General features: G+C 40.7%; 1 protein-coding gene across 3 annotated transcripts in view; it reads right to left on the bottom strand.

Annotated features, from left to right (window-relative positions):
• Nucleotides 1-348: 348 nt before the first annotated feature.
• CTNNBIP1 (catenin beta interacting protein 1) overlaps nt 349-15,239 on the bottom strand; it is a 63,901-nt gene continuing 49,010 nt past the window's right edge. For all 3 annotated transcript variants that reach the window (XM_073316972.1, XM_073316971.1, XM_073316970.1), the window contains one exon: nt 349-2,118. In XM_073316972.1, the coding sequence (XP_073173073.1) occupies nt 2,060-2,118 (59 nt within the window). In that variant the 3' untranslated portion in view covers nt 349-2,059. The remainder of the gene's footprint in view (nt 2,119-15,239) is intronic.

Here is a 15,239-nt window from a genome sequence, read left to right as displayed (position 1 = left end):
TGACAGGCCACTACAGTCCAGCCTCCTCATTCCAGCCAGCGGCCAGAAACACATATCACCTTAAATTAACCCTTTAAGGGCTGCCCCCTTTGCACCAAAGTTAAAATCAAAGTGCCTCTTAGTTCAGATCACAAGAACCGACTGGGCTCATTGCTGGTTTCATTTTAATACAGGGAAATCTTATCCAGCCTCAATAAACTGAGGTAAGAGATTAACTTTCACATTGAAACTTTACAAAGATGCAATTGAATCAAAAGGATCTTTTTCATAGATTTTTTCATGTTCCCATTTACACAATGGTTATTTGTTCAAAATAAAGTCCCCACTTCTCTCTCCCACACATATTCAAATGGTTTCTCCTGTTTGTTCACTTTTGAGATTTTAATAACATCTGTATCATCATAATTGCATGTCATGAGAACAGTCAAGTAGTCACAGCCAGGATCCTGAGCTGTTACTCCAAATAATTAACAATCGTATGAAACAAACTAGGTACAGGTGAACGGATTTCTATTTAAATACAGTTTGAAATATCTTAAATCAGTGCAACCCACAACAAAATCTAGAAGTGTAAAAATTTACTGCACATAATAGAGAATGAAGTGCTTGGTTTTAGGCAGCAGCACTAGGTACCTCAGGATTTTAATATTCACTGTGCAGATTCCTGAAGAATGAGTGCATGTTTTTAAAATTTCATTGGAGACGAAGGCCCTACTTCTTCTCCCAGCACTGTGAATCTGTGCATGTCACATGTACACTCATGTTTGGGCAGTTTAGTGCATTCCCACTGCCACCAATAGAGGAATGGCCACTGAAAAACTGATTAATCCTGGAGACAGATGACTTCCATCTCACTGAATTGTTGCAGGTACTAGAGCCATACTGCACATAATACTGCAGGTGATAAACTTTGCTTATTGTATTCCAGTGCAACATGGATGTAAGATCATGGGTGGTAATGTTCCCCTATCTGAGAGCTAAATCCTGTGCAGCAATTAAAGGGTTAAAGTGGAGCTGTATGTACTATTTTACACAATTCATGTATATGCTATACAGATTTGGCAATTTAATGTCTCAGCCACAGATCTCATCTTTTTGCAATTCCTGTAAATCTACAGCTCCTCTGTCAGAAGCAAAGAGAAAAGCAACCCGAATGCCAAGTTTTTTCAGCAGTTCATTGATACAGCCCATAGCAAAGCAGAAGCAGGGCTGCAGACCTCTACATTCCAGCTGCAACAGGTAGACTTATTAAAGTAAATATGTTTTTGACACATGCTCCCAAGAGAGCCAGAGGCCATAGAGCAGATAAGTATGGAAAAACTGATTGCATGGGAGACCTCGAAGCTAATAGGAAATTAAAAACACAGTTCTTAAGCCAATCAAAAAAAGCAAGAGTGTGTGCGTTCGCAAGAGTGTGTTAGGTGTGTAATAAATATTGCAAAGAACATTTGTCTTTTTTCCCCTCAGGTCAATAAGTGAAAAGTAATAACCAATGCACCAAAAAAATCAACTTTCTGCAATGAAATTGTTGATGTCAGCAAAATACCTGCAAGCAATCTAGAGAAAGCATTAGCATTATCAGCCAATCACAATTCAATTCCAGTTCTAGGCAGCCAACCAAACCCTGTTAAAATTCACAAATATGACCTAAATAAGCACCAGAGCTTGAAAAGCCTCTTTAGAAGAAGGATGTCAAGAGACTTATTTTAAAATATAAAATATCAGAACTAAAAGAAAAGATTTCCATTGGTCAAGTTTAAAAAGTTGTCTTCCTTTAGCCAATCACAAACAGAGTCAGTCCCTTTGAACCAATTGTAAATGCATCGCTAGCTTCCTCCTTGATAACACAGCCTAGATGAGTAGCAACAGTGTATAGGAACAGATGGCTGTCAGATGTGTTCAGAGAGTTGGCAAAGGGAAGCAAAATTAAAAGGAAAAGGGCAAGGGCTGCCATGGAAAATTAGGGGTGGGCAAAGGAACTTGTTAATGCTCTGCCATCCTCTGTCTTCAGGAATCTCCTTGCCCTCTCCAGCTCTATGTTGCTCAGACACTCTTTAAATTACTGCCTTCTGTCTTCCGTCTCTGATCTGGAAAATGCCATCACCACGTCCTCAGCACCTGTAAGTACATATAAAAAAAATGGGAGCTAAGAGTTCTGCATTCAGAGAATAGGGCGTGGATTGAATTTCAGTACTGTCAACCCCAAAAATTCAAAAGTCATGAGTCAGGATCCCAAAAAAGTCATGAGGATTTTAAAAATAATACATTTTAGGTTCCTATTTGCCTTCTGGTGTTGGAAGATTTAGGCTTCATGTTTTCAAGCTTTTCTCTGCAATCGCAAGGATTAGAATTTTTGTTCATTTTTTTAAAAAAATGACTGCGGACGGTCTCCAGTTTTCACATACCTCCAGGAGCTGGAACTTTTAAAAAAACCCACCAAATATTGCAAGAGTTGGAAGCACTGGAATTTGCAAATTCTTTGCTGGTCTCATCATCCTTCAGATCCCTGCACTGCAAAAGGACCTTGCTGAATTATCCTAGAGCATGAAGAAAGGGGCTGTTCAATAAAAAGATTTTTGGGAGTTGCTGCCCTATGTATCGTTTTCTCCTTTAACGGGATATTTTGGTTACTCTTTGCAGCCTGCCTTCATTATTCTTAACAGGAATTTCCTTCACACTAGGACTACACTATTTTGTTAGGCCTGTTGAGAGGCTTTTCATTGTCCGTGGTTATAATGTGAGCATGTACGGCACCTTCCATTCAAGGGAATCAGAGTGCTTTCTCAACATTAATTCGGCCTCAACATGTGTAAGGAAGGTAATTATTCTTCTCATTTTAAAGATAGAGAAACTGAAGCACGGAGGTTCAATAGCTTGCTTAGAGTCTCATGTACCAAAACCTCCCAAATGTGGCATAGAACAGAGCAGAACCCAGATCTATTGTTTTTCACCCCCTCCCCCCCGGCATTCACGTAAACCACTCCTTGTTTATTTTAGAGATAGTCCCAGACACCATCCTGACGTTCTCTCAAACTTATTTCTGAAGACCGCTTTTCTCTCACTTCACTCTGGCTGGTTGTGGATATTAATGCTAGTCAGCTGAGCAAATTCAGTTTTGCTATATGGTGCGGCTGATAAGCGCAGTTATAGTTGTCAATATCTTATGTCCTTTCACTGAGAAGTTGTTTATATTAGCAGAAACAGTGGGGGATATGTATCATATATGTGCATCCACTGGCTCACAAGCCCAAGTGTTGCCAAACAGACTTGCTCCAAAACTCAAGACACATTAGATTCTCACCTGGTAAGGTGTATAACTGAGGAACATAAAAATGGTCATACTGGGTCAGACCAATGGTCTATTTAGCCCAGGATCCTGTCTTCCGACAGTGGCAGATGCCAGTTGCTTCAGAGGGAATGAACAGAACACATCAATTATCGAGTGAACCAGCAGCCCCTGTTGTCAAGTCCCAGTTTATGGAAGTCAGAGGTTTAGGGACACTCAGACCATGGGGTTGCATTCCTGACCATCTTGGCTAACAGCCATTGTCCATGAACTTACCTATTTCTTTTTTGAACCCAGTTATACTTTTGGCCTTCACAACATCCCCTGACAATGAGTTCCAGAGGTTCACTGTAGGTTGTGTGAAGTAGTGCTTCATTGTGTTTGTTTTAAACCTGCTGTCAATTAATTTCATTAGGTGACTCTTTGTTCTTGTGTTATGTGAAGGGATAAATAACACTTCCTTATTCACTTTCTCCACCCCAGTCATGATTTTACAGACTTCTATCATATTCTCCCTCAGTCTTCTCTTTCCTAAGATGAACAGTCTCAGTCTTTTCTAATCTCTCCTCTTACAGAAGCTGTTCCATACCCCTCATCATTTTAGTTGCATTTTTCCAGTTCTAATATATCTTTTTTGAGATGTGGTGACCAGAACTGCACGTAGCATTCAAGGTGTGTGCATACCATGGATTTATATAGCGGCATTATGAATTTTTCTGCCTTATTATCTCTTTCCTCATGGTTCTTAACATGCTGCTAGCTTTTTTGAGTGCTGCTGCACATTGAGCAGATGTTTTCAGAAAACTATCCATGACGCCGCCAAGATCTCTTTCTGGAGTGGTAACAGCTAATTTAGACCCCATCATTTTACATGTATGGTTGGGGTAATGTTTTCCAATGTGCACTACTTTGCATTATCGACATTGAATTTCATCTGCCATTTTGTTGCCCAGTTTTGTGAGATTCCTTCATAACTCTTCCAAGTCAGCTCTGGATTTAACTACCTTGAGTAATTTTGTATCCTCTGCAAACTTTGCTACCTTCTACGGAATGTAAGTTGTGAGCCACGTTTAGCTTTCCTCTTAATTTTGTAGAGTTAGATAGCACTGGACATCACTGATCTGTGAACATCCCTAAGTATATTAAGAGACAAATATTTTTGTTACACCCCTAACAGTACACAGAGCACTCTTTTTGAAACCAAAGGCCTCTATTAACCCACAAAATAGGCTTGCCATGCGGTACAAGGTCCTCACACTGCGCTTCCAAAATGCCTCAACCAAGACCTGAAGGAGCCACCTGCAAGGTTTGGTCTCCATGACCTATTCAATCCTTGGCCGAGGCCGTCAGTTGTGGATGATCACCTAACTCATGCCTAACATGAGGGGAGAACTGAACTGAGACCTACCTAGCTCATTTCACATAAACTATGAATAGCCTCATTCACTACTGACTTGGGTGGGATTTGAACTTGTGATTTACAGGCAAAAGAATCTATAGTTAACTATTACCCACAGGAGCTATCCAGTCCCATGGAAAACATTCCATTTTAAATGATTTTCATTCTTCAAATGACACTTCCTCTTGGGCCATCCACAAACCAATCTGCTCTCTGGACTCAAATATTCAGAGACGAGCACAAGGTGACATGTAAAGTTAAATGTCTTCAGAATGTTGGGGAAATGAGAGTATGTGAACTGGTCATACGGCAGTGCTATAAATAAATCTCTTTAGATAAGGCCATAAAAAAAGCGATCTAGGGGTTAACTGTGCAATATTTTTAATCTGTTTCAGAACTTCCAGCCCCCAGAGACTCAAATAAAAGCAAATGCTACTTTCATCTCAGGATCCCATAGTGCCAACTATCAAAATCACAAACTTTGTTTTTTCTAAAGAACATACTCTAACAGCTACTACCCACACAATTTCTGATATTTGACCAACCATTAAACTGATCCTTGCCATTTAAGTGTAACAGATTACAGGCACAGTATTTTTTTCCTTCATGAACTAATTAGGCCTGAATGAGCTAATTATTTCCTTTATTTAGGTTTCTTTGAAGCTTCTAACTAAAGGACTAGACTGCAAAGGAGGAAGCTTTGAGTGCAATCTTCTCACTGATTGTTCTCACTCCCCTCCCTAACTTAAAGAAGACTCAGAGAGGCAGCTCTTCAGTGTTCTTACTAGAGATGAATGTGAACCAAAATGCTATATCAGAACACCACAAAATAAGAACGGCCATACTGGGTCAGACCAAAGGCCCATCTAGCCCAGCGTCCTGTCTTCTGACAATGGCCAGTGCCAGGTGCCCCAGAAGAAATGAACAGAACAGGTAATCATCAAGTGATCCATCCCATTGCCCATTCCCAGCTTCTGCCCAATAGCCATTGATGGACCTATCCTCCATTAATTTATCTAGTTCTTTTTTGAACCCTGTTATAGTTCCAAAACCTCCTCTAACATCACCTCAATCTGGGACAGTTACTCAGATTTGTCACCTAAAAAGAATGGCTCAGGTTTGGGAATCTCCCTCACATCCTCAACTGTGAAGACTGATGCAAAGAATTCATTTAGTTTCTCTGCAATGGCCTTATCGTCCTTGAGTCTCCTTTAGTATCTCGAACGTCCAGTGGCTCCACTGGTTGTTTAGCAGGCTTCCTGCTTCTGATGTACTTAAAAAAATTTTGCTATTACTTTTTGAGTCTTTGGCTAGCTGTTCAAATTCTTTTTGGCCTTCCTAATTATATTTTTACATTTCATTTGCCACACTTTATGCTCCTTTCTATTTTCCGCACTAGGATTTAACTTCCACTTTTTAAAGGATGCCTTTTTGCCTCTCACTGCTTCTTTTACTTTGTTGTTTAGCCATGGTGTTTCTTTTTTGGTTCTCTTACTATGTTTTTTAAATTGGGGTATTCATTTAAGATGAGCCTCTATTATGGCATCTTAAAGTTTCCATGCAGCTTGCAGGAATTTTGCTTTTGGTGCTGTACCTTTTAATTTCTGTTTAACTAAACTCCTCATTTTTATGTAGTTCCCTTTGTGAAATTAAATATTAGGGAAGTTTGGATTAGAGGTGCATGGGCAGCCTCCATACATAACACAACCCAATACCAGAATCTTATAATAAAATCGTAGAAATATAGGGCTGGAAGGGCCTTGAAGGGGCCATTTAGTTTATGCCCCTATGGTGAGGCAGAACCAAGTATACCTAGACCATCCCTGACAGGTGTTTATCTAACCTGTTCTTTAAAACCTCCAAGGACAGGGATTCCACAGCCTTCTTGGAACCTTATTCCAGGAGTTAACTATCCTTATAGCTAGAAGGTTTTTCCCGAACATCCAACTTAAATCTCCCTTGCTGCAGATTAAGCCCTTTATTTCTTTTCCTACCGCCAGTAGACATAGAGAACAACTGATCACTGTTCTCTTTAAAATAGTCCTTATGTATTTGTAGACTGTTATTCAGGATCTCACTCAGTCTTCTTTACTCAAAACTAAACACGACCAGTTTTTTTAATCATTCCTCATAGGTCAGGTTTTCTAAACATTTTATCATTGCTCTCCTCTGGATTCTCTCCACTTTCAGAAAGACGTGGAAAAATTATAGTGCTCAAAACAGAACATAATACTTCAGCTGAGGCCCCATCAGTGCTGAGCCAAGTGAAACAATTACCTCTTTTGTCTTACATACAACACTCCTGTTAACACACCACAGAATAATATTAGCCTTTTTCTCAACTGCACCACATTGCTGGCTCATATTCAATTTGTGATCCACTATGACCCCCAGATCCTTTTCAGCAGTACTACCACCTAGCCAGTTATTCCCCATTTCGTAGTTGTAATACAACTTCTTAAGTGTAGTACTTAAGAACATAAGAATGTTTGCACTTATCTTTACTGAAATTTCATCTTGTTGATTTCAGAACGATTCTCTAATTTGTCAAGATCCTTTTGGACTCTAATCCTATCTTCCAAAGTGCTTGCAAACCCCCATCTTGGTGTCATCTACAAATTTTATAAGCATACTCTCCATTTCATTATCCAAATCATTAATGAAAATAGCAAATAGTACTGGACCCTGGATAGAGCCCTATGGGATCCCACTAACACACACCCTCCCAGTTTAATATTGAATCACTGATACCTACTCTGACTATAGTTTTTCAACCAGTTGTGGATCCATTTAATCTAGAACACATTTCTCTAGTTTGCTTATGAGGATGTAATAGGGGAATGTGTAGCCTTATTGAAATCAAGCTATATCATATCTACTGCTTCCCCCCATTCACTAGGCCAGAAAACTTGCCAAATAAGGAAATTAGGTTAGTTTGGCATGATTTGTTCTTAACAAATCCATGTTGACTACTACTTATAATGCCATTATCCTATAGGTGTTTACAAACTGATTGTTTAATAATTGTTCCAGTATCCCTCCAGGTATCAGACTGAATGGTATATACTTTCCCGGGTCCTTTTTGTTCCCCTGTTTAAATTATTAAAAAATCAGTTTGTAAGCACCTAGAGGATTTTAGTAAGGCACTTAAGAAGGAAAAAAATCAAATGCACAAATACAAAATAGGCTATAACTGGCTAGGCAGTATATACATAGCAATTGCATACGAGTAAAACAAGCAAGGCAAGGTTTAAAAAAAACAATCTGAATTGTCTTGAGCCAATCAATGGCCTCTGAATCAGTGTTCAGCTTGAGAAGACCTCTGGGGAGCCCAACGTGAAAAATGCAATCATCCAGCATGTCTGCAACATCCTCCACAGCAGCACAGGGTTGTCCTGAATGCTCCAAGAATAGCTGACCTTAGCACAGCTAACCATGCTACTTCTGAAGAGGCCCTGGAGGTTTCTCGCCTTGCTCTGTAGCATGGGGCACGGGTCACTTGCTCGAGGATTCTCTGCTCCTCAAAGTCTTTAAACCACGATTTGAGGACTTCAACAGCTCAGACATACGTGAGAGGTTTTTCACAGGAGTGGGGGGGGGGGGTGAGAGATTCTGTGGCCTGCATTGTGCAAGAGGTTGGACTAGATGATCATAGTGGTCCCTTCTGACCTTAGTATCTATGAATCTATGAACCTGCTAAGTGGGCTCCAAAGGTGGTGTGGAATCCCAAAACCAGGTAGCTGTTCATCCAGCCTGATGGTGATGTAAGAGTTCCTGGTAATGCCAGAGGTCTCCCATTGTGTCTGCCACAGTGAAGGAGTGATGTCGTCAGCTGGATGGAAAGTGTGTAGCACTGTCCAGGTAGGCTTTCTGTTAGGCAGTTTGTGGTGAGGTGGATCCCATACATCCTTGAACAGTGGCAAGTGTGGGATTTGCTGTACCTTGGTAATCAGTTTGTTGGTTGCATTCTGACCACTGGATGTTAGGTGGAGGAATACTGGCTAAGACTGGTAACCATGCAAGCTTTGTTGGCTTCAATGTTGCCTGTAATTCTCAGGGTATGATTAATCTATGTGTCTACTAGTCTAGTGTGGGGAAGGGTTAACCAAACTGAGACACAGTATTTGCCAACTGAGTAGCAGAGAGTGAGCCCCGAACTATGAAGTGTTTATGCATTAGTTCCCCAGGTGGACCCTACCCATTTGTTCGGGAGAGCATTTCTGCTCTCGATCTTCTGAGTTATTTTAGTGAGATGGTATTTATAACCAGTGAACTGAGTCTACTGGATCCCAACTACTGCGGATCTAAACAAGGACAAGGAAATGCTAAAAGTGTTGGCCCCTCCCTCAAGGCTAGGCAAAGGATCTAGCAGTTATAGTGGATCACAAAGTGAATGAAGCCAACGATGTCATGGAGTTGTGAAAAAGGCTAATTTAAGGCTGGGGTGTATTAATAGGAGTGTCATTATACAACAGAACAAGTAATTGTCTCACTCTACTCAGCCCTTGTGAGACTTCAGCTTCAATATTATGTCCAGTTCTGGGTGCCACACTTTCTGAAAGATGTGGACAAATTGGAAAGAGGCTAGAGACCAACAAAAGTGAAAAAAGGTGCAGAAAACCTGACCTATGGTCATGCTTAGTCATGAGAAAAGATGACTGAGCAGGGACCCGACAACAGTCTTCAAATACATTAAGGGCTGTTATGAAGACGACGGGGATCAATTGTTCTCCATGTTCACCAGTGGTAGGACAAGAATAGACAATCTACAGCAAGGGAGAGTTAGGTTAGATATTAAGAAAAACTTCAATTATCCTTCTAGTTAGAAAAGTTTTCCAAGGGAGGCTGTGGAGTCCCCATTAATTGGAGGTTTTTAAGAACAGGTTAGATGAGCAAGGATGCTCTACATATTCCTGATCCTGCCTCACCCCAGGGAGCTAGACCAAATGATCTCTCGAGCTCCCTTCCAGCCCTATATTTCTATGATTTTGTCCCTTTATGCTTGTGCTATTCTTTTGTACTCAGCTGTAGCAAACTGTCCATGTTTCCACTATTTGTAGCTTCTTTTGATTTTCAGCTCATTAAAGAGCTGCTGATGCAGTCATATCAGCCTCTTACTTGCTTCCCATTCTCAGGATAGTTTAATATTCTTTAATATTGTTATCCTGAACTTTGAGAAGGTGCGGGTGTGGATCTCAAGTTTGTAACTTGGGCAATTTTAGAGGCTGATACATCGGTTGGGAGGGAAAGGATGACTACTGTGCTTTGTAAATTAATTCTCAGCCAAAATTTTACCTTCGAATAAGCTGGTTTAATTCATTCTTTATTCTGGTCTTAGAAGGCAACATAGCTACCACTCCCAACCAAACCAAAAACCAACCAAAAAGTTGCTCTGTTGCTTCCCAAGGTATTTGAAGTTAGGAGAATAACTTCTGAAGGATTTACACAGAGAAGCAAAGCAAAGCAACAGAAGATGCAAGTGGCACTGACAAACAGCAGCTGAGGTTGTGGAATGAAAATACAGCCATACATTCAGGCTGCATTTATATGAGAGAAACTACAGTATTTGACATAGGGTACCAAATAAGACAGTCCTCCTAGCCCCATATCAAAACTGGTCATTCAGTTGATATGGACCAGCTCCAAGTTCAGTACCCATTGTAGCAAAACATAATTGACACAACATAAAATGAGGTGTCATATTGCTGTGAGTCTATCCACAGCAGCTTAGGGATGCTGAACTGGGGACAGAAGTTGTATATTACAGCTTCTGTACTGTGGCTTTTTTTATTTTTTTTAATAGCTGTGTTATGCTGAACAAGGGTCCCACTCTCTCACCCTTGAGATACCTCAGCTCGGCTTGGCTGGTAAAAAAAAACCTCTTACATCTCAATTGAAGCTGAATCAGCTGGTCTCTGTGCTAACTGTTTAATGAATAGACAATGAAGAACAAGAGAGGCTAACTGCTTTAAGACAAAATTCTGTTCAGAGAGCTGGAAAAGGGTAAGGAAAGAAAACACAAAGACAGGATGACAACCAAGTTTATTAAGACTTCTTTAAAATACAGTTTGTCCTGTACTAGTTTTATTGGAGGCTTGCACAGTACATTTTATCGCCATTTTATAACTGGGGAAACTGAGGTACAAATGGAATTACCCAAGACCACACACAGTCAATAGCAAAGCCTGGTACAGAACCTGGGAGTCCAGACTCCCATGTTCATGCTTAAACCTCTAGACCACAATTCCTCCTGCTAATGTAATTCAAAAAACAAAAGCACTACTTATGATATTTATGTTCAGTAATTCTTATACTCTAGGGCAATTTGTTTAAGTTATATATCCAAGAAGGGAATTAAAACCAAGGGCTAAGGAGCCATTTTGGCATGTTTGTGTTTTCCTTTTTAAAAATAAAGAGGTGCATCTTTCAACTATTACCCTCCATATTAAATAGGTATTGACTAGTAAGGATTCTAATAAGCATAATATGAGAAATTTAAATGCAGAGAGCTCCTGATAGTTGGTGCATCATTGAAACAGTTAAACAGAATGGGCAGGACATTGCTTGATCTTGGCATCCCATGTCTTGGTATCTGCCCCAACTTTCCTATTCCCTGAATATACATCCCCCTTTAAACTAAAGATGCCTTTGCTATGTAGTTCCAGAGAAAGCAAGGTCTCCTAGCAACAGTAATATCACAGATGATATCACACCCAGCACAGCAGACAAGCTAGGTTGGCTAACAGTTCTTGATTGTTTTCTTTATTTCTTCTCTTTTGAAAATTTAAAAAATTCTTGTGGTGGGTTTTATATAAGTAGAGAGACTTATTTCAAGATAATCCACCAGCAATTTTAAGTCCCTCTGCTGATTTCTCTCTACAACCCAACAGTCCTAACTTTTATGCTGTTCCATTGCACTGCTCACTGTGACTAGCACAGAGCAGTATGCAAAGCACGACAGGAGCAATAAATATCTCTAACCACACAGCAGATGCCGGGAGTTTTGCAGTTCACATTGGCTTTCTCAGTCAAATCAGCTCTCTGAATAGTATGTTCACAGCTTACTAGCTCCTGTTCTAAACAGCTTCAGTAAAAATAAATATTCAAGACAGTTTTGGGAAATACACATCATGGTTTCAGCAGCCCCACCCAGTGAATTGTGCAGGTCTCTCTTGCTCTAGTAGCTTGTGTGTTACCCTGCCATTTACTTGAACCTCCTACTTGGAAACAGACTGGGGCACAGGAAATGCACCTCATCACTGGAATATATGGGAACATACAAACAAAAATTGAACATTAAGAAAGTCATAAGGTAAGTTCTATTTTGAAAAAAACAAACACCACTTTATAACCATGCTGAAAATCCTCAATTGCTATTAATTTCATTAAAGCTGCATTTCTTGTGGCCTGACCTGAAGAGGCAGTATGTATAGTGACAACAGCAGGGGCCTTTAAGTCAAAAAAATCTGGATTCCATTGACTTATCTATTGGCCAAGTCACTCAACTTCTGTTTCCTTAACTGTAAAATAAACAAAATAACCACCTTTGTAAAATTCTTTGAGATCCTTGGATGAAACACAGTAAGTACATACAGGTTTTATTATTACATTAGCCATCAAGAGTGTGGCTGCCTTTTTTATATTAATACATTCTATATAATTTGACTGATTTACTCTTTGTAATTAGATGTAGGAGCATCTTTTGTATTATATTGCAGTTTTCCAGTTCTAGCTGCAACTGGATCAGTTGTATGTGGCTCATTGAGCACTTTCAATATCTGTCCCTTTTTATCTGCAAATTAGATTTAAGCTTGAAAATGTTTTCATGCACCTGCTATAATTTGGGATCTTTCCAATCTAGCTGTTTCCTACAGTGCTAATAATCTACAATAATTGTAAATACCAGTCCCCTACCCATGTAATTCTAACTCCTGTTTCATTTGTTTACCCACTTTCCCTTTAAAATAAGGTTTAAAAATTTTATGCTGACTAAATCTTATCCTATTATTTTAAGTTACATTTTTGTAAAGTGCAGTTTGTGCGCATGAAAAAAAATCACATTTGTGTAAGTTACCAATTGTAATATTCTTTGGTTATACATTTGTAAAAGGAACTTTACAAAATGAAACTGTCCCCATTTTCAACACCTAGGAAAGTGAAGCGGAGAGAATAAATGACTATCAAAGTCACACAGGAAGCCTGTTGCAGAGCTGGAATGAGGAGCTGAGGGGTGTTTTGGGGGGGGGGGGGGGAGGGGAGGGGAAAGGAAGAGTGAGAAGAGGCAGCCTTCAAGGTCCTTCCATGGATCTCATCTTATCATGAGGTGTTTTTCCAGCATGGTAGTGCATATGCCGTCCCTATTGCTCTCACCCTTGCAGTACAGTTTTTGATAAAGTTAATCAACACTGGATTTTTTACATAAACTTTAACAGCTTTATTTCCTCCTCCCATCCCTTTTTGATTCAGGGGGTGAGGTATTCATGTGGTAGTTGCATCCAAACCACTGTTTGCAAGAGCCTCAAGCAACTGTATTTAAACATAACAAGAATCCATCAAAAAACAGGTAACACCCCCCAGAGCAGCCAGGTGGATGGCTGAGTAAGCAGAAGGCACCACATGACACCCAGAAACATAACATATAGCACAAAGAAATTTACAGACATGTAATACTGATTCACAGGTAGCAGGCCCGGAGGGTGAAAACAAACCAGAACATTCCCATCCTGCAACAGAAGCAAGCCTCGGCTGTATTCCAGTGCTCCCAACTATGAAATCTAATAAATTGTGTGTCTAAGGGAGGAGGAGATACATTATTACAGAGAGCCACTGTTTGTCCAAACTGCAGTAGCCATGAATAACTTATCTGACAGGCTGTGAAATCTGAAGTTGTATGTCCATGTTCGGCCATGAGCACACAACTATCCAGGGCTTAAATTCTCAGAGTATTTCTTGGAGCCCCCGATGCCCCACCCCCATTAGGGGCTCCAGGCTTCAGCTGCAGGGCAGGGATCTCAGAGCTTCAGCCCCGTAGGGAACAGGGGGTGCTGGGGCTTGGGGCTTCAGCCTGGCAGGGTGTGCCGGGGCTACCACAAGTTTGAAAATATTTACTGGAGCTCTGCTCTGGACACCTGTGGCTGAACTTAAACCCCGCAACTATCCCACCTTACTTTGAAACTGACTGTTTCTCACAATGGGTTCAAGTTTCTAGACAGCCTCAGGCCGAGTCAACTCCAACACACAATTGTGCCCTCTGGCCGCTGCATTTCATATGCTGGTTTGACATTCATATAGAACTTCATAGTTTATTGCCTTCAGTAATGATTCAAATGGACTCAGAGGACTCTTCAAAGCCTAGGTTTCGATTCCAAAAACTGCTATATGGCCTTAACCTCTCTGCCTCAGTTTCTCAGTCTGTAATATGGGAAGAACTCAGAGGGGTTTGAGGCTTAATGAGCATTTATAAGCACTTTGAGATCCATGTTTTAAAGTAACTGTAAGTGGCAAAATACTGTTCAATCCCACACAGTTCTCATTTCAGTTTCATTCAACTCTGTCTACGTATTCTGCCACTGAGTTTAATGGAGTTTATGGCGTAATGCGGGCCTGAGGCCCTGCATGAGCTGTCAAAACAGGGAGACAAGGCAAATGAGGTAATATCTTTTACTGGACCAACTTCTGTTATGGAAAGAGACAAGCTTTCAAGCTTACAGAGCTTTTTCTAGTCCAGACCTGAAGAAGAGCTCTGTGTAAGCTCAAAAGCTTGTCTCTTTTCACAACGAAGTGGGTCCAACAACAGGTATTATTGCCTCTGCAATATTCTGGGACCAGCACAGCTACAACACCACAAACAATAGTAAAAGCATGGTAAGGCACCGAGGTGCAGGGGGCAGACCTTGTTCATCAGCAAGACCTTATCAGAGACCTGACAGAACCAGACCCAAATTATGCTCAGAAGTAAGCACAAGATACCCATACTGGAGGAAGCCTATTAAAAGGTGGTGATCTCCCCAGAATCAACCCACAGTTGTGGAGCTAGCGGGAAAGGGAAGCAGCAACAATGAAAGAAGGAAAAAACATATGTAAAACTGCATCTCTATGCATGTTTTGTAAATCATTTAGATTTGTCCTTAGACTGAGTCTGGTAGTTAATCTAGGAATGAAGAATTCGGACTTCTAGGTCCTAGTTGTGCCAGACTGCCGTGGTCCCCTATGGAAATTCACTTCAACATCCTATGCCCTAGGTTTACCCCTCTGAAACAGAGACCTACTTCCTGGGGGAGGTGTGTGTGTGCCAACCACTTTAAGTTCCTTGGATAGAAGGCAGTACTGAAGTGTCAAGTACTAGATCTGTTTCCTCAACAGATGCTCACAGCCTTCACATGTTCGCAGTGGAAATGAGCAGCAGATGCTGCACTTCACAGAGATATGCATCTCACCCACACAGAGGCAGCATTGGTGGTGTCACTCAGAGAAGGAGCAAGGGCAAGACACAATTCTTGAACCCTGCGACTGAGCATAGTCTCAGACTGTGAGAAGGGGTTCCCCATCAAGGTA

The sequence above is a fragment of the Lepidochelys kempii genome, chromosome 18 (assembly GCF_965140265.1).
Source record: "Lepidochelys kempii isolate rLepKem1 chromosome 18, rLepKem1.hap2, whole genome shotgun sequence".
In the NCBI taxonomy this organism is placed as follows: Eukaryota; Metazoa; Chordata; order Testudines; family Cheloniidae; genus Lepidochelys; species Lepidochelys kempii.
This window is presented reverse-complemented; position numbering and strand designations above follow the sequence as displayed.